Below are 25030 nucleotides of genomic sequence, written 5' to 3'. Positions count from 1 at the left end.
GCCGCTGCCGCCGCCGCCGGGCCTCAGTGACGTCACCAGGCGGGGCATTCCGGCGCGTCGGCGCTGCTGGGCGGCGCGGCCTCTGCTAGTCGGCTGGCTGACGGCCATTCGGTGACGGAGCGCGGCAGTGTGTGCAAGGGGGCAGCCGTGCGGCGACGCTAGCGTACGGCCGGCATCATGGAGGGCTCGAAACGCAACATCCCCGTCAAGATGGGCGACTTCAGCATCATCGACACGGAGTTCAGCAGCATCCGCGAACGCTTCGACGCGGAGATGCGCAAGATGGAGGATGAGATGAACAAGTTCCGCTCTGAGCTCATCAGTCGGGAGATGCCGGTGGCCCAGAGCTCTATCACGTCCAGGTACGCACGCTCAGAATCATCGATGCCCTCCACTGTTTGCTGGTACCTGGTCGGGCAGGCCGTGACCTGCTGTGACGTTTGGCCGCTATAGGTGGTGGAATATAGGGGAGACGCGTGGTTATGTGATGCCTAGAATCGCCGATTCGGGAAAAACATCGTCAATAGCTCTCAACTGCGGTATACGCTTGCCGCAGTTACGTCTCCGGTCGCTTTAAACCCGTTAACCCGAAACTTACATCAGCGATCTCGTCTGCTAGCGGGGCCGCGGCCCCAGCACGCGGTCTGGAGCACGGCCGCTGGCACGGCGCCAGGGGAGCGGCGGCGGCGGCGGGGAGGGGTGCCGCCGCCGCCGCCGCCGCCAGCGCCCCCTCTGCGGGAGTGGCCGGCCCGTCTCGGCGCGGGGAGGGTGGTGGCCAAGCGCGACCGGCGCTCGCCGGCCGCCCTCCGGCACGGGCCCGACCGAAATCGATGCGGGTCGGGCGCCACGTCACAGGGCCCGCCCCGCGCCGGCCTCGACGCTCGGTTTCCGTCGGCCTCGACGCCGGCCGACAGGGTTGGCTTCGATTTAAGCGCTGCTGGCGTTGGCTGGCAGGGCGGCCGCTGGGCGGGCCGCGCTGTCCCGTCAGGGAATCGGCCCAGGGTCGGGCGGAGGGCCGGTCGCGCGCATCAGACAGCAGGCCCGGTGTCATGTTTGTTTTTGCCCCGCTAAGCTCCTCTCCGCCCCGGCTGGGTTCTCATCGGGAGTTGGTGCAGCTCACAGTATACCCTCCACCTGAGAGGGTCACAGTACACCGTTACAGGTGTTGTTCTTTGTAACCTGATCAGGGCACGTCGACCTGCACGACTATGGGGTGACGAATGCGCAGTTTAAGCGAGACTTTTACACCGCTATTTGCCAGTCATCTGACTACAGCACGTGCGTCTGAGCCTGGGAGAAAAGTAGGCAAACCGATGGACATCGAGTCAGGCTGTTGTCCATCATGTGTCAACCCTCTCACACTGAGAAGGTAACATCGTCTATGAGGTTCTTTGAATGCGGCATCACGTTAAAGAAACATTTAGTTTCACTTCGATACGTCCTATTCACAACCTGAATACACCTTCCTATAGACATGTTAGTCATACGCTACGTCTGCATACTGTAGAAGCGTCTGCATGTGGCGTGAAAGTGTGCCTGTTGCCGAGAAATGCTTGCGTGTCATCCAGCGTGTCTACGCGAGCTCAAATCGTCCCGCCAGTGCGTTAAGCGGGCACCTGTTTGCAATGAAAACTACGCACGTCCATGAAACGCGAGGACAACTTGGCGGAATGACCATCGGAAGCAATGTGGAACACGTCACCTTTTATAAATAGATTTAGTTAGAGTTTGGTGCTCCGAAGATGACTTGAGTACGCGTCCCGTCCAATGAGAAGGTTCGGGTGTACCGCTGTGAAAGGTCGCGTTCAGGTGAGGGCTAATAAAATGCGTCCATTCCTGTATGGCTGTGTCCACTGGGAGAGGCAGGGTACAGGGGAACCCCCGAGCTCGACCACACGTCATTTTGTTCCCTTTTATTTTTCTCATAAAACGCATGTGACTCCCATTTTTCCATTTTAGATGTCACTTTGTTTTAAAGTGTGCCCCCTCTAGATTTCAGTTGCCCCGCAGAGCGTACTGTTGCCGCGGGCGTTACGTTCGACAGTGTGGGTGGAGCGCAGCGTTCTCGTGCGTTGCGTGCGGGCAGAGGGTTGTGCCGGTCGCTGTCGTGAGATGCTGGACGCCTCTTGCCGACTTCTCTAACCTGGCGTTTTTGGGGTGGATGAAGGGGGGGGAGGCGGGGGGGGGGGGCAGCCAGTCGAGTCTGGACCCGGCGACCAGAGTCGCTGACACGAACGGCACGCGATCGTGACGGACGCCGCGTGATGCTCGACAGCCGTGCCGCTCGTGCTAATGGTTAATTTGGCTAACGGCGCGCCGGCCTGTGCGCAGCCGGCAACGCTCCGTCCAGACAGATGTATATAGCTCCTATATACATACAGGAGCTATGGACACTGTTGCGAAAGGCTGGTGTATACATAATATTATTTCATGTATATTTTTCCTATATTTATATTTCTTATATATATATATAATATATATATATATATATATATATATATATATATATATATATATATACATCCGGATGTTTATGTTAAGCGTGTCTTCCACGGTCTTTCATCTGTGATCGTGTTGTATCTAATTGCCCCCAACCTAGGCAAGGAACGGCACGAACAGTGCGGTGATGTCAAGTCTCACGCGAACCAGAGTCCAGCTTCTGCCCTAGACAATAACCACCCGTGCAGTATACATGCATGTTTATGTCCTCCTCGTCGACAGACATGAGTTTGTTAGAAGGCGCGAGTAAAAAGCCCAGCAAAACTTTATTTGAAAATGCACTTTTTGGCTTTTCAAGCGTCCGATCGCGCTTCTGATTTTCTCGCGTGCGCAGTCACGCATTTGTCGTCCCACACGTCAAGCTGCGCCCCACGTGTCTGTCCACCCCTCTCTCCCACGTGTCCTACGCTCGTCATATTTTTTATCCTCCCCTCCCAATGACTACATCGATTGGGCGCGTGCCTTCGTGCCCACGATCTCACCCTTATTGGCCTCCGCTTCTCCATGCGTGTCAAGAGGCGCGATATTTACTGCCCCCTGCTAAGCCCTCCTCCAATCCCACTCACACACCTACTCGCCCCACCCCACCACACCCCCGGTCACGCGTCTGCCGTTTTGCACGCTGCCGGACCAGGACGCGGACGTCCGAGTACCACCGGTCGGTGGACGGTAAGGAGGAGGAGAGGCAGCGCGAGACGTCCGAGTTGTTCTCGCGCAGCTCGCGCGCCGAGCCGGCCGCGGTGCCGCGACCGGCGCCGGCGCGGGCCCCGACCGAGGCCAACCGGGCCCCGACCGAGGCCAACCGGGCCGCGACCGAGGCCGGCCGGGCCCCGACCGAGGCCGGCCGGGCCGCGCCAGCGCGAGTCACCACAGAGGTCACCGTCAAACACACCTCCTCCACTAAAGAGGCTCCGAACAAAGCGGGCTCAGGGATACGTCGCAGCTCGAGGTAACCGACTCGGTGCCAGACATTGCACCTTTTCCTTCATGTTTTGCATTATTTCGTTGCCAAGATGCATGGGGCTTAGGCTCTAAATGGTTGAGTTATGTCTTGTGCCGCTGAAAAAGACTTTGAGGTATCAAATAGCTTATTTGGCTAGTAGACATTCGCAAAAAATGATGTTTTTGCATGGGCGGCGCCTCCGTTGCTGGGGCATTTTGGAAGCATGATGTCTTCAGTGTCACAAGATGTCACGATGTTCACGGAAATTCGGTCCGTCGTCTGAACCGTGCAGCTCTTTCTTATGCGTCTTCTAAAGGCTGACATGTTCTGCATGTTTTCTTTTGTTCTGCACGTAGCCCCTTCTGAACACAAATGTGTTGGGCTTTTCACTCGAAAACTATGGCATCTTTATTGCCGAACTAATTTGGAAGCTGGTTGTGGGCTTGAAGACCCCTTTGTCAAGTATTGAGCTTTTACATATATGTTAAACTCCTCTCCTGGACCATTGTGTGTCCATGGTTGTGCGCACATTATGGTTGCCGGGGCTCATGCCTCACCCATTTTAAAATATATGGCGCGTATTCAGATGTGCGGGAATAAATGCTGCGACTCAGAAATACGAGGCAGTCACGTAAAAGAGTTAAGATTAACAACAACAACAAAAGTAAATGTAAATAAGAGCCCGGGATGTTCTTCACACCACGTGACAAATACTTATCGTCTGCGCCGCGCTGAGATGGGTTTTGAGCGAGAAATTTTTAGTTATGTCTCCCCCCTTCCCGTCGTGAAGTCCAGCACACGCTCCTGTGTGTGCTTTTTGCTATCTCACGGAGGGGATATTTCATCGAAGTGAACGTGCACACGGGACGCAATCACGTTGATGTCGCAGATGCCGTAGTCAAATTAGCATTCTGATTGTGTAAGAGGGCAGCATAACTGACCCAGTCGCTTCAGTTGCGGTAGATCCTGTCGCTGGTGACCTGGCGCTAATTTCCTTGGCCGGTTTGCTCGGCGCCCATTTCGCGCCGAGATGCCCGGCGCGAAGACCCTTCGTAATGCAGATGATGTCATCAGTGTTGTCGGTGTGTCGTCATTGGTTGCTGGTCGCGTTGCGCTGAGACATCCAACTGCGGGTTACCCTGTGCACGAAGCCCTGACCATCTCGATTATGGTAACCTGTCTATGAGTCATCGCTGAGTGCGTCACATCGCGTGCAGGCGACGGCGGTATGTTTGGCCGAGACGCGCGAGCTCTGGAGACATAACCGTTATGCAGAGTGTGAGCGTGATGAGCTATCACGCCACCCGTCACACCTGCCGGCACCAGCTCGCGATGGGTGTCTGGGACGCTCGAGGAGCGTGCGCCGCGCCTTATTTCTCTCCAAGGCACCGACGTGCAACCGAGCACCCACCTGCTGTCGTTACGCTTGAGGACCGCCGAAAACAGGCTCGGGTGATAGCCGTGTTTTGCAATGTCGGGTGTGCTTGACTGTCGCTGAATTGCCCAACAGCTGGATTCGTGGCTGAAGGCAGTGGCGGAACCTCTGTGGAGATGGGGATGGGTGCAATGGCGATTTTACCTCTTTTCTTTACTTGCACCATCAAGGGGTTAGCAGAAGATATTGCTCGCAGTTGGCTCCAGGGCAGGTCTCTCCCCCGCTGATCCACCGCCGCTGGATTGATGGTGGTGGGCGTGTATGCGTGAGGAGCGTGCAGGGCGCGCGTGCAGCGGCTGTCCTCCGAGTGACTGGATAAACGAGCTGATTAGGGCTATTGATGGCTGCGAGGATGACAGCCGATTTGAAACGGCTGTGGGGTCTGGCGGCTGCTTTCAGGCCAGGCGCATTGCGCTGGTGCCTGCTTCAATACCTTGGAATACGAGACATTCCGTTTAAAGGGAGTGTTCCTTATTTGCACGGGGTTTCGAACCGGGACAGCCATCTTGATTTTCATTCGGTGTATTTTACAGCCCTGCTCTTCATAAGACTTAAACCCGTCCAGTTTCTGAGCCACATGCTCGCGGAGATGGGGAGATTATATCGGGGAGAGTATATCAGGTCACCTTGGCATTCATGATGTCATAATAGAGCCATTCAAATCCTGCCATTCCATAAGCCATGCGGAGATCAAGGCCAAGACAAATATAATGTTCGAGTCGCTAATATCTGACTTTCGTGAGCCCGACTTCCAGATATAAGGGCCGGCCGCACGTTGCAATGACGTAACCAAACAATGATGTGGCGGGGAGGATATTTATTTAACATAGAAACCGTGTTGTCTAGTGCAGTTTTTCGACTTATATCAATAGTTATAAGTGTGCTTCAACATGTCTGATGCTTGCTTCAGTATCTTCAAATATGGAACAGTCCCTTCATACCATGACAAGTTTCTCTTCGCGACCGTATTCGATGAAAAGTGCGTAATTTAAGTTGATTACGTCGGACAAATAGCTGGGCCATTTTCAGTTTTGCCTTTCCGCGGTGAGCGTGCCGGCCGTATAGACACGGTGGTGGCTTCTGGGTGTGCGGTGTCGTACTGCGGGAACTTGTAACGCTGCGGAGGCGACACTTGACTGCGTTTGCCCGGCTTCTGTCGACGGGAGCGAGCGGTGGCCTTGTTCGCGGCTGTGCCGCCACCTGTGTCGCGCCCTGCGCTACCGGCATGCCACTTTGGCCACCACTCGCTTTCATCGCTCCCGCGTGCTGGTCACAGACCTGAGTTCGGCCTTTGGACGCGTCGCGACGCAGTTCCGTACAGGCTGCGTTGAAACAATCACGCAGGCCCGCCTGGCCGCATACCGTCACACTGAAATGGATAGGCGGTCCACGGTAGGCCCCGTGAACTCGTGAGCCCCTGACCGGGGGAGGGGACTCGCGGTGTCAGGTGCCGCCTGGTCAGTGTGGCTTCCACGCAACGTCGTCCCCAGTTTGTTGCGACTTGTAAGCGGTAAGTGGGAATATGCAGCGGGCCAGACAGACAGAGGAGGTGACAATTTCAAACTGAAATGAAGGAGACGATCGCCCATGAGTTGAGACAAACGAGGACGGACGTGTCCAAATTCGATAACTCTGCGCCTCCTCCAGCGACCCTGTGAAGAGTGGCATCAAAGGTTCAGCCAACTCTGAGCATGACTTCTGGCCTGCCCCGGTGCGGCTTAGAATGAACAACACGACGGCGTCTAGTCGTGAGACGAGACAAACGAGATGCGAATGGATAACTGTGGAGAGGATAATTGTGCGTCTGTTTGCACCTGTGCGTGGCGACATCATCTCAGACCTCGCATGAGCTGCTGTAAGTCGTCAGAGGCGACAGGCTTATTTGTGTACTTGTGCTAACTGATGTGAGGGTCATGGTTTGAAGGTAGAGGTGTAAGCGAATGTTTTTTATCCGAGCACTTTACAAAAAGTGGAGCAGAGCGCCGAATCGTCACGGCTATCATGCTTCCCAGGCAATAACCGCAGTCCGATCACAGCGTCATGAGGAATAAAGGCGTTGCAATGCCAAAGCTATGTTGGAAAAGTTTCTACAGAGGCGGTTGGAGGTGTACGCAGATCACTTTTGCAATGCATTGCGTCATCTTTTTTCTGTTGTACGGTTCGGCCGAAGATGCAAAGGTTGTCCGCTGATTGATTGTCCCCCTATATAAACACTCAAGGTGCAAAAAGCCGCCAGATTTGGGATAAAGGTGTCCTTCGGCCCTCCAGTGGGATAAGGTGAAGCTCACTCCCGGCCAGAACCGGAGGGGCGTACCAGGGCACGACCCCCACCCCCATTAAGAAATTTATTGGGGCGTAAGTATTAATATCAGAGATGTAACCAGGGCCCAAAAAAAGATGCCAGGATATCGTTAACTTAGAACGCTATGGGATCCTGGATCCGCTCTTGGGATTCAGGCACATGCCTGATATCAATGTGCTTGCGGATATATTTCGACCGCAAATGTACGGAAAAATCAGTGTGGACGTTTAGAAATAAGGGGATTCAAAGCATGTGACGATGTTATGCGTCTTGCAAGAAATTTCGCTCGCCTGCGGCGCCCTGACACTGTTTCGTCAGTAAAACGTCTGGAGTTGTATCCCCTTATTACTATACTGAGGGCTGCAGAAGCACAGGCGACATAACCGAAGGGTCTCGATGTCGCGTACCGAGTATAAGGATGGAGATACACTCATCACTTTCATCAGCAGAGTCAGCCAGTGCGTTTTGAGTGATGTGTGTCCATGTGATGAAAGCCCAGTGTCCACGCTAATAAAGAGTTTATCGAATAGACCAACGGTATCGAGAACACGTCTCAGCCAGACTACATCAGCAGAACATCTGCTGACATCAGCGCCAGCGTTACGACACTGTCCCAGTCATGGTTGTGGGAGGAGGGGGATGGGGGTGGGGTGGGGGGGGGGGGGGGGGGGGGGGGGCGAGGGGATGGCGGAGCGCGAGACGAGCAAGGACAGACGGAGTCGAGCAGGGTCGCGGGCAGGCTACAAGACGAGCGCAGTTGGGAAGGTCTCGCAGATCAAGTACTACGGTAGGAGATAAGCGTACGAAGCGATGGAAACGAGGCCGCATGTAGTGGAAGGGTGACATTCATAGGAAAGCGGGTGCACAGGTGAAATAAGGGAGTGCTTTCGGGAGTGACGAATGAAAGGGGTATGTTCGAGAGTCGTGACGAACGGGTGAAGGGAGGCCGGCCCGCCATGGGATGAGCATGAATCGCTGTGGTACTTACAACGATAATTATGATGCATTGGGCAAACGAACGCCAAAACTGTTGCACGGATCATACTCTAGTGATTGGTACCAAGATAACGAACGACACATGCTGCACTGAAGGGAGGGGTGCCTATTGGGACAGTGCCATCATACACAAACGGCCTTCCAGGCGTGGGTGCGGGACTACCACAACACATGGACGGCGTTCCGGGCGTGGGTGAGGGACCACCACAACACATAGACGGCGTTCCGGGTGTGGCGAGGGACTACCACAACACATGGACAGCGTTCCGGACGTGGGCACGGACTACCACAGCACATGGACGGCGTTCCGGGCGTGGGTGAGGGTCTACTACAACACATGGACGGCGTTCCGGGCGTGGGTGCGGGACTACCACAACACATGGGCGGCGTTCCGGGCATGGGTGAGGGACTACCATAACAGAAGGACGGCGTTCCGGACATGGGTGAGGGACTACCATAACAGAAGGACGGCGTTCCGGGCGTGGGTGCGAGACCACCACAACACATGGACGGCGTTCCGGACGGGGGTGCAGGACTACCACAGCACAACAAGTGTATTCGGGACTGCCATACGAATCGGATGTGGATGGGTCGATGATTAGAGGCACAGAGTGGCAGAGAAGGTGCGCGATTCTAAGTGGTTCTTAGGACGGATGAGCTGTCAGGAGGTTCCCCGCGTGGGATGATGTCAGGATGGTCGGATGGATATGAAGAGTGGGAGCTTGATAGATGTTATGGCCAGAAATGGGTTGGGTCGTCGCATAATCATGCCATTTGGTAACGACCATACTTGATCCATTGTTACGAAAGCTGATTACTGAGGCAGATCGTCATGGAGACTTGGGAGCGAGGCCTTTTCTCTTAAACCTGAAGGCCCGATGACTTTACGTATAAATCTACCTCGCGATAGTCCGGTAATAAACGAAAACCTCGGCATAGGTTTTCAGGACTCAGCTGTACGTAGTCCTGTCTGGGCTGCTGGATTTCCGAGACCGTGTTCCGTAGGGTTAACGCGTTAATTTCCTGCTGGTACGCCTGAAATTACATGCTAATGACGATTGCCTAATTCCCAAGGCTTGTTTGCATATTTACCTGCAATTATAGTCTTGTTAAAGGGCGGTGACAAGTTTAAGGAGGTCATTTACACGCATTTGATGTGCATTCGAGAAAATTTCCACAGTGGTCAAGATTTGTCATGCGCAAGTTGCATCGCTACACGTCTTTCGGTTAAAATTCTGCATACGACGCGATCTGAGTTATTTAGATTGATAACTTTTTGGTTCATGTATGCAACTCGCGATACGATAGAGGTGGTTAACAAACCGGAGGTCTCCAATGGCGTTAAAACGCCAACAAATAAACACCGGATGGCTGCAGTGGTCATTGCTGCACGTCCTTTGCACGTCGCTATCTGCCCGATATCAGTGGCCGGACATACTCGTGTTTGCCAATGCTGGTTCCTGGCTCCCACTTGCTCTTTTGTGAAAACAAGGTCTAAGTCCTGGCCCACGGCAGGCTTCGGTCGTGAACACCAGCTCTTTGTTCATGGGCTCCATCGGTTCGTTACCAAACATCAGGTCCTCGTTTCGGGCCTCTCACTCATTCTCCCATAAACACTTTTTGCAGATTGAACTATTTCCTTTCCAAACACCGGAACACTGAGCAAACACCAGTGCGTTGAACTGTAATGTCGAACATTTGTTTATAACTTTGTCCAAAGGTTCTTTGGATTGCTTTTTTGCATTTGGCGAAGGATATTTCACATTTATTCATGCGAAGGTGCACAGCCTTTTACCTTAACGTCCAGTGGACCCACAGCAGGTCGACCTGTTCCGTTTTCAAAATTTAAGCTGTCAAGTAGCAACAGGCGGTAAACGCTACAGCATCTGCCACACCTTTGTCATGATATTGACCTCTGTCCATAGTTCTTGATAATCATGAAGCAGGTCTGTTGCTTATCAGCATACTGCAAGCCCGAAAATATTATTTTCCACGACGTTTCCACTTCTTTTGGTTTTCTGAGCTTCATCCCATTATCCGAGCTTCATCTGACTCTGTCCGTCCCTGTTTTATAATATGAACATATGTCTCTTAGTAAACTACGCACTAAGCTTTTGCTTCGTGAAACACGCCCCAGGAAGCAATATTTGCTGCTTATTTAAACTACGAATACGCTTTATTGGCGGTGGCGCGAAATAAAGCGAAACAAGGTAATTCATAACATCTAGCACATGCAATGATTTAATAGCCATTATTGCAAGTCACCCGCTAGAGGCAAGCGGTTTTCGGTGATAGTATTTGGGAACTAGACTCGCATCTTCCATCGGGTGTGCGAAAACTACTCTGAAACAGGCCAACACCATGCTGACAGCTGGGGCCCAAGCCTACCGGGGGGAGGGGGGAAGGTTTTGGGATTGAGCACCGCGTCTCGCTGGGTAACGCGAATACGGTCGTCTACGGGATGTCCGCCGGCCGCGGTGCACCCCTTACAAGAGTGTAACGCGCCGGTACTCAGTGACATTAGGCCGACCGCGGTGCACCCCTTACAAGAGTTGTAACAGCGCCCGGTACTACAAGAGTGTAACGCGCCGGTACTCAGTGACATTAGGCCGACCGCGGTGCACCCCTTACAAGAGTGTAACGCGCCGGTACTCAGTGACATTAGGCCGACCGCGGTGCACCCCTTACAAGAGTGTAACGCGCCGGTACTCAGTGACATTAGGCCGACCACGGCGCACCCCTTACAAGAGTGTAACGCGCCGGTACTCAGTGACATTAGGCCGACCGCGGTGCACCCCTTACAAGAGTGTAACGCGCCGGTACTCAGTGACATTAGGCCGACCGCGGTGCACCCCTTACAAGAGTGTAACGCGCCGGTACTCAGTGACATTAGGCCGACCGCGGTGCACCCCTTACAAGAGTGTAACGTGCCGGTACTCAGTGACATTAGGCCGACCGCGGTGCACCCCTTACAAGAGTGTAACGCGCCGGTACTCAGTGACATTAGGCCGACCGCGGTGCACCCCTTACAAGAGTGTAACGCACCGGCACTCCGTGATATTAGGTCGGCCGCCGAATAGATAGACCGCCTCACGGTAACGCTCCGGTACTCCGTGACATTAGGCCAACCGCGATGCACCCCTTGCAAGAGTGTAACGCTCCGGTACTCGGTGACGTCAGGCCGCCCGCGTGACGTCACATCGCGCTGTCGATCGATGGCCTCCAGACGCGCGGTGCGGCCGGATATATGATGCGACGCGGCCACTCGCGGAGCGGCAGGGGCGCGCGGCGTGAGAGCTCGCCAGCAGATGGTCGCGTGGGAAAACGGGGAGATCGCGATATTGGCCTGAGTGCGGGAAGTGTTTGGGTCAGACCATGATTCAGTCCGACTTAACACGCCTCAAACGTTGTACCATAGACAGAGCCAACCGGACTCTTTATATCAGAGGCCGACCCTGGACGTAGAGACCCCGCCAAACACGGCATTTCTTGCCAGCTGAGGCCCTGACCACCTCTTGTCGAAGTGCAGCGCCGCTCGTGACCTGAGGTCACTGACCGGAGCGGAGGTCGCCGTAGTCCGGGTGGCAGTGTCCTCTGGTCTGTAACCTGAGGTCACTGATCGGGGTCGAGGCTCGCTAGTGTCCTGCCGGCAGTGTCCTCTGGTCCGTGACCTGAGGTCACTGATAGGGGCAAGGCTCGCTGTGTCCTGCCGGCAGTGTCCTCCGCTCCGTGACCTGAGGTCGCCGACCGGGGCGAGGCTCGCCGTGCCCTGCTGGCAGCGCCCTCTGTTGGACGCCGCTGTGATCGGCGGCGGCCGTCGGCGACGGGCCGGCTCGCGACCACGGGTGTCCCTCACCCGAGCACCCGACGCTCGCGGCTGCTTGTTGGCGCCGGGCCAGGTCGTTTGTTTGCCTGTCGGTCGGCTGGCTGCTGCTTCTGCCCGTCCCAGGCGTGTCGGCGCCCGCCTCCCCAACATGGGCGCCGTCGCGTGCTCCTGTGCACTCCCACGTCCGCTGTCACGTCCTCCTGGGCATTCTCAGTCCGCCGTCACGTCCTCCTGTGCATTTCCACGTCCGCCGTCACGTCCTTGTGTACATTCTCACATCCGCCGTCACGTTCCTGTGTCCATTCTCATATCCGCCGTCACGTCCTCCTGTGCATTCTCACGTCTGCAGACCGTCTTTGCTTCCTGGCATTCCGTTACCAAGATATGGACGATTCGGCCTTGCTACCACCTTTCGGCATTGTTAAGTTCGTTATCAGTTCCGGTTCCGGTGCGGAATCGATTTGACAGTTTGGGTGTTTTGGGATTTTTTTTAGAACGCATGAACTCATGAGACCTTTCTCAAATCGCCTACGATCCGAAGTCGAGATCTCTTTTCTAAAGTCCATTTTCTCAGTAGGCATCTGCCGAGAAAGCCGATTTTAGCGCGCCGATTGCAAGAGGCCTGCTTTTAAAAGGCTTATTGTATAGAAGCCATTTTTCTAAGAGACCTATTATAGGAAACCTCCGCGCTCAACGCCTGTTCTCAATCAATCGTTCTTTTATTTTGTAAGCGTCCACGAGATGGTTTTCAGAGCTCCATGTCAGTGATATGTATAAAAGCGCGCGACACGGAGAAATGCAACATGCCCTAAATGTAATAGCGAATCAAAATACGCTGTCGTACCATGACCATGACCATACCATGACACTGATATTTTTCAGGCAGGTGTAGTTAAAAAAAAGCTCTGCGAACATTTCACTAGCGGAGGGCAGCCGTCTCACGCTCTTGTTGCGCGACTCAAAGATGACCGTGAGCCAAACCCTGTCCGCATGCGCGGGATGTGGAGCTGACGGGTTGCAGTTACGTTTGAGCAACGGCGAATGTATTGGGGCGGTTAGTGATAAGTCGACGAAGCGGCTGGTGATGAGCTGACGGAACGGCTGGTGATGAGCTGAATGAGCGGCTGGTAATGAGGTGACGGAGCGACTGGTGATGAGCTGACGGAGCAACTGGTGGTGAGATGACGGGGCGGCTGGTGATGAGGTAACAGAGCAGCTGGTGGTGAGCTGACGGAGCAGCTGGTGATGAGATGACGGAGCGGCTGGTGATGAGGTGACGGAGCGGCTGGTGATGAGGTGACAGAGCAGCTGGTGGTGAGGTGACGGAGCAGCTGGTGATGAGGTGACGGAGCAGCTGGTGGTGAGCTGACGGAGCAGCTGGTGGTGAGATGACGGAACAACCGTTCATGAGCTGATAAAGCGGCTGGTAATGAGATAACAGAGCGGCTGGTTTATCCCGATTAATGCTAAGACAGCGATGATAAGTCCTACATTTCAGGCCATAAGTCTTCCGAAGAATGGTCTCCTTCAAATACGTCTTCAGGAGGAAGATCGCCTCAAAGGGTTCCTTGCGAAATGACTTTCAGGGCTGTCAGTAAATAATATTATGTGGAAGCGGAGAAATGGGTCTGATGAGGTGTGACAGAAGCGTAACGGGGGGAAGGGTGGACTCGGACAACGCAATGTTACACTCAGGCAGAATAGTAATTCTTGCTGATTTCTTAAACAGCCTTTTAGAACCTGGTGAAAGGGATGTGGAAAATAGCCGAACATCTGAAACGTGATGTAGGTATGGCTGCTCCGAAAATATATTTTCTGAAGGGTGACCTTTGGAACGCAGACTTGAAAATAAACTCTGGAAAGTACGCTTGCTGAAGACAGGCCATTTTGCCATTGGGCTCAGTAGGCTGAACCCATGCTGGAGTATGGGGCGCTGCTCGTTGGGGAGGGGTGGCGGGCTCCGTCGCCCCTGGCTGCCTCTCGGTGGCACGCGGGGACGGGGCGCTGCTCGTCGGGAAGGGGCGGCGGGGCTCTGTCGCCCCTGGCTCCCTCTCGGTGGCGCGCTGCCGGCCCGGGAGGCGAGGCGCACCTGGCCTGGGCGTCTGAGGCGGCCCCCGTGCTTAGCAGACACCCGCCCGCGCCGACGACGAGCTTAACTTAACGAACTTAAGGGCCGGAGCTGGCGGCGTCCTCAGACTCCCCCGGCATGTTCCAGCTGGTCCGAGGGGTCAGGCCTCCTCCTGAAGTCTCCCGAGACTTCCTGAGTCAGGCCTCCCGGGCCTCCTGAGTCAGGCGGGTGGCATGACGTGACTCGGCCTTGGATGAGGTGGACAATGCACCGCGAGTCAGCGCACCCTAACCCGAAGCGGATTCGTCTGGAAATACTGCGGTAGGACTGGGGACATATCAGAATGTTGTACCAGTTCTTATTTGGTAAACTCTGTCATACGCCAGGCTTAGCAATGCCACCAGCAAGAGTGCAGTGTGCTAAGCTTCTGCGTCCTGTGTTGCAGCTCCACCACCCAGAATTCATCCGGTTTTCCGGGCACCTGCCTGGCGCCGCGGTCGGACCCCACCACCTGGCTGGACAGCCTCAACTCGCCCCTCATTCAGGACGTAGGTGTCCCCCGCGATCGAGCCAGGCCTGTTGCCTGACCGTGCCCACGACACGATTGCCCACCGCGAAGTGAACTGGGCTCGGGCGTGTCGTGTCCAGTACAAGTGTACTGAGTGTTATTTGTCGGGGAAATGTGAAGGGTTCACGGTCAGAGCTCTGCGTTGTATGACTGACAGTCGGTAAAGGTGGACGGGTGACCTAAAGGCCGGCCACCGCAGGCCATGGTCTGTTGTGCGGAAGCTGATAGGCAAAAGGGCGCCAGCAATGTATGAGATGGTGCGGATGTGTCAGTGGTGGTGCGGATGTGTTAGTGGTGGTGCGGATGTGTTGGTGTTGCGGATGTGTTAGTGGTGGTGCGGATGTGTTTGTGGTGGTGCGGATGCTCTGCGGATTGGGACGCCCCGCAGTCCTAAAGGTGGTGAGCTAGAGTCCTTAACTTTTTGCTTTTGGAGCGCAAGACTGATGTAGGAGTTAGGATGCCTGAAGCTCACAGATCAACCTCTCAGAAGTCACAAAACAAAACGTCGGAGCCTGAACGTAAATGGGGTTTTAGGTGCAGTTCCCGCAGCTGTGTGTGTTCATGTCAGAGTGCGGAGCGCCTTCTTCTGACGCTATTGTCCTATGCCGCTGTTCGAGGTGTCACCAACAGTATTTCACTGATCTGGCACAGGTCCGCAGTTTTCGATCACCCGATGTGTTTGCAGGAAGGAGACCAGAAGCAGCTGAAACTCCGATTTGACGTGAGCCAGTACAAGCCGGAGGAGATCGTCGTCAAAACGGTCGACAACAAACTCCTGGTGAGCACTGGCGCCCGCTCGCCGGCGGCGAAGCCAGGGTTCAGGGTCGGCCGACCACCCAGTGCGCCAGCTGTGCCCCTCCCCCTCCCCCTGCTCTCCATGCCGGGCCGCCGGCGTCGTTTCTCAATCCGTTTCTTGGTCGCGTGGGCCTGGTCCAGCGCGCCAGCGGCCGGTGCCGGCTGGGCCCGCTGCCCGGCCCCGGGCCGGGGCCGCTCCGGGGCCGCTCCGGCCCCGTCGACGGAGCGGCACCGGCTGGCAGGGACCACCTGGCGGCTGGCGGAGTTGGCACCGTCCGCACCGGCGCCGCCGCCCCGTCCCACCCGCTGTTCTCGCCGCTCGCGCCCGGCTCAGCGTCTTTGGGAGGCGGGGAGCTCGAACCACGAGCCGCTCCAAGCTCAGCGCGGCTCTAACGAATCAGCTGAATACGGCGGTTCGGCGTGTTTGTCTCCACGCGCGCACAGAATGCGGGTCGAATATTCATTGGCGTCTCAGCCCGAGTGGTTTGATGGCGCGGCAGCCTGATGGATGAACCCGAGGTCGAGGGGAAGGGCGCCGCCCTCCCTCCTGCAGGGAGCGGCGAGAGCAGAGAATGCGTCCAGACATATTGGATACGAATGTGAATGCGAATGCGGCGGGCGAATTGTTTTAACACGCGCTCGGGTGGTCAGCTAGATACTCTTCGCTTGGGTGGTCAGCTAGATACTCTTCGCTCGGGTGGGGGGTTCAATTTGACCCCCCTCTGAGATCTCGGGAACTAAGGGAGCTAGAGACACCAAATTCCCAAGGTGTGTTGACCTGTACGTGAAATCACTTAGGTCAAAGTTTAAGGCTCCTAGGTCATGACCTTCGGGTCAAATAAGGTCAAACAAGGTCAAATTCCAGGCTGGTCTCCAAAGTGCTGCTGGAACCCAGATTACTGTTTCTAAGCAAAAGGCCACAAGTCCATTTAAGGTCAATGACCTTGTTTGACCTTTTGAAGGCCATGGTGACCAAAATCATACAAGACTGCTTTGAGTTTTGCACTTGAATAAGCGACAAGGATTACTCTAGGCAGCATGTTTCTAAAAACAAAATGTTGACTTGGGTCATTCTAGGTCAATGCCTATTCCGACCTCTAAGAAGTCCATGGAAGATGTATGATGCGGTTCCTGCTATCAATGAATTCGAAATGAGCACCAGAGATTATCTCATACAGCAAGCCCTAGAGTAATAGAACAGGTTTATTCTGACCCTGGTCTGACCTCCATATCTGACCTTAGGTCAACGTAATTTGCTCATGCAATATTTGTGTTGCTTAAGAAAGCATCTGAGAAGCGTATGGCTTCGTCCACAGTGTCACACTGGCTGGAAAAGTGACTTGCGTATGTTTGAATGTGTTTTGCAATTTGACCAGATATTCGTATGCATGATCTGTTAACTGATAACTCTCCAATGATTAGGCCTCATAGAAAATGTCTAATGTTTTGCTAAATTACTCGAATGAATCTTTTTTGTCCGACCGTCTCACATTGTTTCGGGGAAGGAATGTCCTTGAAACGTTAGCTGGCTTCAACTAACAGGAATGACTAGGCGAACTGGGTTATGACTTACCAAAAACATTGGAGGATTTAATTCGAGCAGTCGAGCAAACGCGCAAAAAGGTGATTGAAGGTATATTTGTCCTTGCATATAGCAAAACTTCCACGTATGTATGTATATATACATATATATATATATATATATATAAATATATATATATATACATATATATATATATATATATATATATATGTATAGATTTGGCTGTCGTTTTGGTTTGCTTGTTTAAAGCAACGGTTTCATTATTTGCCTTCGATCCGGCCCGTAAAAGCCAACGATTCCCCCTCATCCTGTGACTCCTCTCAGCAATGCTGCTCGCTAGACAACACACACTGCCTGGCTCACGGCAAATGCAGTGGTGGTTTCCCTCCTGGTGGCACCAACGCAGAGAGCGCCCTGTTTGTGCTAACGGGACCAAGAGGAGGAGCGCGTTGGCGGCCGATGCTGGGCGGGCCCAGCGCGTCGTGAGAGCGCGTCGTGGGGGGAGGGGGAACATGCCCCAAGCATCTCCCCCCTCGCTCCGACCCCGTTCGCTGTGCATTGAGCAGTCCGTTAACGGGTGGCCGGCGGCCGGCTGGAGCTGGAGTGTTGGGGGGAGCGCGTGGAGCCGGCCGGCGTCCTACGCCGCCTCAGATGGCGTCCGGTCATGGCCCGGGCCGCCCATCGGTCGGCCGCGGCGCTAATACGCGCCGCATCTCATTACCGGGCGGCCGGGTGACTGGGCGCACGGCCCGACGACCAAGGCCGGCCGCCCACACCCGCGGTCCGGCGCTGTCAGAGCGTCGACCGCGCGCGCCCTCGGGACCGGTCGGTGAGGTTGGTGAGTCAGAGCGCGCCGTGCGGGTCCGCACCACGTCCGCGCGGCGCGCGGACCGTTGCCCAGTGCCGGGGCGTCTCAGAGGCTCGACGGCCCAGGGACGCACCGCATACCCTCCGCCCTGGGCTGCGCCGGGTACCGCCGCTGGGTGGCCAGCGCGGTGAGCGTGCTGCCGACTCGTACATCGCGGATTGCCCGTATTGCCCCGGTCGCTCGCTCGCAGAAGCGACTGAGCTTCCGCTGAATCTTTGTATGAAATCTATTGTGAGCGATCCGGCGGGTCTTTGTTTCCGCTTCCGGTATGCATGAGCTAAAAGTTCGGTCATTTTGATGTTTATCAGGGCCATGAGAAAGAGAGAAGCCTGCTTGGCAGCGAGCCAGCAGACCAGGCGGCCAAGTCTCATGCTCCTTACTCCTGACATTGCACCGAAAATCCTGGCAAACGACATGCGCTTGAAAGGGAATGAGCATCTGCTTGCCCTAATGGCAAGCCAGGTGGAGCGAGGAGCGCCATCCAAGCAAGCTGAAAGCTGTTAAACCATGCATAGGCGCCTGGGCATTATCATTTTTGAATTCCACAAAGAAGAGGTAACACCTACAGCGTTAACGCATTGGTCATGCGCACATTACGCAGCATCTTTCGACTTACACGCGCTCGGGTGGCCAGTTGAAAACGCTTCAGCAGGGGGTCAATTTGACCCCCTGCTAAGATCTCATAAACTAAGAGAGTTAGACACCAAATGCATAAGGTATGTTTGCTTTACTTGAACTCGTTTGTGTCAAAATTTAGAGCCCCTAGGTCATGATCTTCGGGTTACGGGTTGAATAAGGGCTAACAAGGTCAAACTCCAGGTCGGTGTCCAAAAGTGCCCCAGAACAAAGTGACCAGAACATTGATACCTGTTCTGAGCAAAAGGTCACTGATGCTCATGTACGATAAGTGACCTTCCTTTCCTTGTGTGCCTTGTGTGTACCTAGTGTGCCTTGTTCCTGAAGGCAAAATGTTGACCTGGGCGTTTTAGGTCAGTGACCTTTTCTGACATTTAAGAAGTCCTAAAAAAGATGTATAGCGCGGTTCCTGCAACCAATAAGTTTTAAATGAGCACCATAACTCACCTCCATGCAGTAAGCTTTAGAGCAATAAAGCAGGTTGGTTTTGACCTTAGGCTGGCATTCATGCCTGGCCCTGGGTCAATGGAATTTCTGGATTCAATTGTTGTGTGTATTAAGAAACGATGTCAGAGATGTATGGCTTCGTCTAACTCTCCCTTGTTGCATCAGATTGAACAATTCCCTACAAATTGTCTTCGCTGAATCCACGGCCTGACTTTGACCTGCCGTAGGTCAGCGACATGACAAGACGCATCTAAATTGTTCTATTTCAAATGATTTGTGATTTAATTGTCTATAGCTATTCAAGCTTTGGCGCGGCCAAGCCATGTCGTTCGCGAACCATCCTAAAAAAACCTATGAAGGGGGTCAAGTGGGCCCCCACTCGAGCGCATGCTTAACAACCTCAATAACTGTTCTCATCCGGCAGATGTGGCGAAATGCCAACTGCCAGTCATAGCATGGTCGATTGTCGACAGCTGTCCGCAGAGAGATAGAGGCCCTTCGGTGGCCCTGAGCCACTGACGTCATGACGTCATTAATCGGAGAATACCCTGAAATAGAACCTTATCGATTTCTGAACTTTCTGGGTGCTGCCGGCTTGCACGTCATGTGCTCACCTTTTTAACAGCATAACGCTCAGGAGGTAGTGAATTTGAGTGCGAAATTGCCTCAGTAGCTGATGCGCTCACAAAACCCCGTATCATCAAGGGGACAACCGCCGAAATGGCTGCTCGCCTTTAAGCAACCCCTTGCTGCTTGCAACTGGCCGAAAATTGGTGTGTTAGTGTCATGCATACGATACTGCGTAGTAAAAGACTTAACGGCAGCATTCGTTTTTCCTTGAACGTTGTTCCGAGGTCCTCTTCCGATGTTACTAGCGTTTGTTTGCTCGGTGTTCCTACGGCTGTGTGGGAGGGGGCGGAAGTGAGTTCATTTTGGGATCGTTAAAGGGTCATGGTGTTGGTGCCGCCGCTTATGGACGCCCATGTAACCCAACACGATGGCCTCCCCCGCTGCTGATCTAGCGCACAGGCGCAACGCTCTGCACAAGTATGACATAGAGAGTGCCTGTGATTAAGTATGGTACCGATAGCGTTTGACGTTTGTTGATAGCGTTGCTCGTGCCGCTCAAGCATGTCGGTGTCGTTATTGAGTCAAGCTCGTTGCCTGGAGTTACGGGGAGTAAAGCTTGGTTTAGTGCGTTCCATTGCTGGAACTCACTGCCACCCGGCACCGGAACCAGTCCCTCTCGTCGGGTAGCGAGGGCCAACCGGACGCTCACCGTGCTATGTTCAAAAGTTCGCTTGCTTTGAGGTCAAATTGATAAAGATAGACTCAACCAGAGCCATCGAAGCAGTATGATAGATGAATGTAGGTTCGCTTGCTTTGGGGTCAAATTGATGAAGATAGACTCAACCAGGGCCATCAAAGCAGTATGATAGATAGGTGTAGCCGGGGATGCTTCAGCGCTTGGAAGCGGCTTCAGTCATCCACGAGTTTGAATGTTAAGCTCACTATTTGATTGGTCGGTGGTTTTTATGCCGCAGCGTGATTAAATCCCGGTTGCCATTGCAACATTGGCAAACACTACTGACGCCCAGCTGTCGCTCTCAATGACATGGGTTTCATTTGATGGCCCTGCGATGTTTTGACAGCCTGCTGGCGCATTGGCACAAACGGCCTGGGTTTTGCCGGCAGCCGCTGTCGCGCAGAAAGGCTAGCGTTATATAGGTGGAGACGGGCAAGTTACGCAAAGAGGAGGCCATCTTTCGTCAGATGCTGGAGCACACATCTCAACTCGAATACGCTGATGAAATAGCAAAGTAATGCCGTCATTTCTGGGCTTCTGATGAACACTCGATCGCTCGTTAAGCTACGCTATTTCAGTTAGATCAGAGCAAGAATTGCAAAGTTGAGGCCCAGCGACTTCCTGGAAGCTCACACTTAATTTGATATAATGGGGCATGACTGGCACCAAAAAGTCGTAGAATAGTTGCTGCCCCTGAGCTGCCAATGACGTCAGGAAACTGAATAATACCCATATTGTGCATGAGGTATATTTTTGACCTGGGGATTGGAAGGGTTTCCTTTGCACAGCTCAAGAGAGAGAGAGAGAGAGAGAGAGAGAGAGAGAGAGAGAGAGAGAGAGAGAGAGAGAGAGAGAGAGAGAGAGAGAGAGAGAGAGAGAGAGAGAGAGAGAGAGAGAGAGGGAGAGAGAGAGAGAGAGAGAGAGAGAGAGAGAGACAGAGAGAGAGAGAGAGAGAGAGAGAGAGAGAGAGAGAGAGAGAGAGAGAGAGAGAGAGAGAGAGAGAGAGAGAGAAGAGAGAGAGAGAGAGAGAGAGAGAGAGAGAGAGAGAGAGAGAGAGAGAGAGAGAGAGAGAGAGAGGAGAGATATATATATATATATATATATATATATATATATATATATTTGTGTGTATATATATATTATATATATATATATATATATATATATATATATATATATATATATATATATATATATATATATATATATATGCATAGAGAGAGGGAGAGCCCTAGGGAATAAAACTGTGTAGCATGTAAAATATGTGAACTCAATGTGCTATTCATAATGGACACACATGCACATTCAGCAGAGCCGAATTGAGATAAATGGTCGATGGTACTGCCTGCGGCTTGGCATTTTCTGAGTATTTTCGTGGGTTGGCAATGCCGATCTTTTGTGTCCAAAAAGGGAAGAGCTCTTCTCTAACCAGTGCGCCAGCAATGGAGGTAGTTGAGGCATGGGTGATGCTGTGAAAGCCAAAATGACAAAGCGTGCTTCTTTGCCATGAGATGCCACACTCCAGTCCGTCGTCGATGTAGCGAAGGCACAGCGAACGCTGCTGCTATGGGATTCCTAGCCACATTGACTCCATTGCATCCAGAGTTTCTACAGCTGGTGGTGTACCGAAGGCACAGCGAACGCTGCTGCCAGGGGGATTCCTAGCCACACCGACTCCATTGCATCCAGAGTTTCTACAGCTGGTGGGGGCGATTCTCAGCTGCCCACGGGTCACGATGGCGTCCATAGTGATGTTGCTTTGGCGAAGTAGTCTCCCGGAAATGCACAGAGTCGTTCAACATTGCTTTGGGGGTCGGGGGTCGGGTCTGGTCCAAACGCGTTCACGCACCAGTGTGCTTCTGAGCTGACTCATGCAAGCATTGGTCCAGTTTAGCAGAGTCAGTGGGGGTCGGGGACTTAAGTTTTAGGCCGCTCTAGGGTACCCCCAGCGTTTATTTCTGCCTTGCTTGAGCCGCTTTACTCTGCCATTTGGAAAAAATTAGGCATTTTTCGCGATCTGTGGTTTTTAGTGTGATTTACCTATGGGCTATTTTCACTTCCATCACTGTGGCTGTTCTTACAACTGGGCTCGTTATTGGCCTCAACATGAGAATACTTTGTGCAACACATTGATGCATGAACGTAGCAGACAAACAGATATGCTGCGTTACTGTACGCCTTTTATGTAGTTTTAGCTTCAGTTTTTCTGCATTGTCACGTGCCTAAGTGGGACACGCGCTTCGCCTTCTGAGTCATCGTTATCCTGGTAGCCGACGCAAGCGTTCAACTGACTTGACCCTTAAACCGATTTATAAGTCCAATGTTAGCGTTTGGGATACGGACAAAAAGCCGTCGATGTATGTCTGCCGATGATGCGGTATCCGCTGCGCAAGATTTAGCAGGTTGCCACTCTCAAAATGTGGCCGGCAGTCTCGCAGTACAGTAGCAAGTAGCAAGTGCCGCTTGCCTACTTCTTAGAAGCACAGAACTTTCGAGCCAGAAGAATGCGGCTGATTCTGAGCTGACCTGGCAACTCTTTAGCGAGTATCTCATATTTACAAATGATAAGTCAAATTGAATTTGCTCCATCAAAAGCGCAACTTCATTCCAATCCATTGCATGGCCTCAACTCCAAAAACGGTGCTGAAATGTAGCACCATCCTCAGATAAAGATTTCGCTGAAAAGGACCGTCCACAGACAAAACTAATCCAGCCTGTCCGCCCTCTATGTCGCCTGACTACCTATCCCCACATTACCCTGTGGACGGGGGTTTGTGGTGTTCCTTCAGAAGACGGGTGGCTCGCCTGGACCACCATCGTCGAGAAACGCGATGATGTCATGCTTCAAGTCCCTGCAAACTCGACCTAAGTACATGACGTCACTGAACAGGTCATGACAGGATGGGACGAGACTCGTCATCGCCGTCGGCCGTGCTTCGTCCTCGACGTCACCAGCCGTCAGCTGACTCCGCTCGCCCCGTGACGTCACCAGCCGTCAGCTGACTCCGTTCGCGTGGTGCGGGCGTCCTCTGCGCCGCCCGTCAGCGGTGTTGATCCGCTGTACACAGGGCGGGCTCACTCCCCCGGTTCGACTGTTGACAGTCGCGGGCGAATGGGCAAGGTCCGCCTGTGACCAGGTGGTGGTGCCGGTACAACTGCACCATTCCGAGGATTTGCACTGTCATTTGCCTCTTCAGCAACAGAAATTAGCCCGGAGCATGGGAATATGGTTGGCGACAGATTGTTGGACTTATCTGATGCGGCTTCTTGGACCCGAAATTTTAGCCATGCTATGGACGTGACCACCCTGCCAGTACAGGGCTATATGCATTCACCTGGAACATTTCTACACCAATGAGGTTTTGTGTTTGACTGGTAGCTCAGTCGTGCCCATATCTGCATTGTGTTTGCATGCATGGGTGGAAAACTGTCGCATTCATGCACCACTCTTCATGCACCGTCGTCCCTTACCCGTTGTTGGTCGTCAAGCTGAGGGAAAAATCAGGCATGGGAAATGTACTGAAAGTTCGGGAACAATGACCGTGTGCATTCTACAAAACGAATGCTGCTTAACCGGGCGAAGAATATGTGGTCGTTAGTCGACCAGGTGTTCGCGATATGTTTGTACAGCACAGACTCTGTGTCAAAATACTATCTCTCGCACTTTGTAAACACTCCCAGCCGACAGACCTTCGATCCATTGTGTGTACATTGCAGGAATATGTACTCAATGAGTGCTGCGCTCGTGGTAGTACTCGTCCCCTGGCTGAAGGAGCGCTTCCTTTGCCGGCAGGTTCACGCCAAGCACGAGGAGAAGACGGACGGCCGCAGCGTGTATCGCGAGTACAACCGCGAGTTCCTGCTGCCCCAGGGCTCCAACCCGGAGATGATCAAGTCATCGCTCTCCAAAGACGGCATCCTGACAGTGGAGGCGCCGCTGCCGGCGCTCGAGGGCAGCGGCGGCCACATCCCGATCGCCCACCATTAGACGGGCCACCGGGCGCCGCTGCTGCCACCTGTCGAGAGCCGCGCGCACTGCCGTGGTGCTGCCGCGTCCTGCGCAGCCGCCCTGTCGCCACGCTGAATTTCCCCTGCCCCCGCCGACTGCCGAAGGTGGTCGGCGCCGCCGTCCGCAGCTGACGTCACCGCAGGACGGCCGGGAGCGACGGCCCTGTCACGTGACGTCGGGGGGTCGGGTTCGGCTGCCGGCAACGCCCCGCCCTTGCACTGGACGCCGTACCGACCGATGGATGTGTCTCACTACTGAGTCCCTCGCGCCTGGCTTTGAACGGCTAAATCCGGATTTTCGTCGTAGCACAATGTGATAGCGACACGTGTACGTTTAATAATTTATTAAAAGAAAGCGATGCCGTTTTGCTCTGGTTCCTGAAGATATTACATTATATCAAGGGTGTGAACAATGTTCAAATGCTGGCAAAATATAATTCACTCCTTTCCTGGCTATATATGTGGTGACATGGTTGAGAATGGCCGCATGATGGTACAATCTGGCGTACATAACAACCGCAGGCGGGTAGCTAGCTGCTCAATGCTGTTTAGTGCAATCCGCGTATATTTTTATTCAGCACACTATCATCTCCACATGCATGTTTGCTCTTGATTGCGTTCAGTCGCTCTCATGGTAAACGCCTGCGACGCAGATGGCACCCCCATCCGCACGCGTATGACGTTATGAAAACCCCGCGCCGCAGATGCGCCACCATCTATACGCGCGTGGCGTTTTGCAAACCTCACACATGACCCACGCCTGTTTCATTGGAAGCAACTGTAGTGGGTT

The 25030-nt window shown here is 53.6% G+C and overlaps 1 protein-coding gene across 2 annotated transcripts; it reads left to right on the top strand.

The window, feature by feature from the left end:
- The first annotated feature begins 74 nt into the window (after positions 1-74).
- On the top strand, positions 75-24692 carry LOC119107106 (heat shock protein beta-1). 2 transcript variants are annotated; one of them, XM_037230476.1, is made up of 5 exons: positions 75-362; positions 3134-3448; positions 14515-14617; positions 15323-15415; positions 24026-24692. In XM_037230476.1, exons 1-5 carry the CDS (start codon positions 178-180, stop codon positions 24218-24220), a joined length of 891 nt encoding a protein of 296 aa, XP_037086371.1. In that variant the 5' UTR covers positions 75-177; the 3' UTR covers positions 24221-24692. The 2 variants fall into 2 exon arrangements, with proteins under 2 accessions (XP_037086371.1, XP_037086372.1); XM_037230477.1 differs by lacking the exon at positions 3134-3448 and having other exon boundaries at positions 81-362.
- Positions 24693-25030: the final 338 nt, after the last annotated feature.

This window comes from Pollicipes pollicipes, unplaced genomic scaffold (assembly GCF_011947565.3).
Source record: "Pollicipes pollicipes isolate AB1234 unplaced genomic scaffold, Ppol_2.1 Scaffold_6686;HRSCAF=7923_pilon_pilon_pilon, whole genome shotgun sequence".
In the NCBI taxonomy this organism is placed as follows: Eukaryota; Metazoa; Arthropoda; class Thecostraca; order Pollicipedomorpha; family Pollicipedidae; genus Pollicipes; species Pollicipes pollicipes.
The sequence above is the reverse complement of the archived record's forward strand: the minus strand, read 5'-3'. Positions and strand labels throughout refer to the sequence as shown.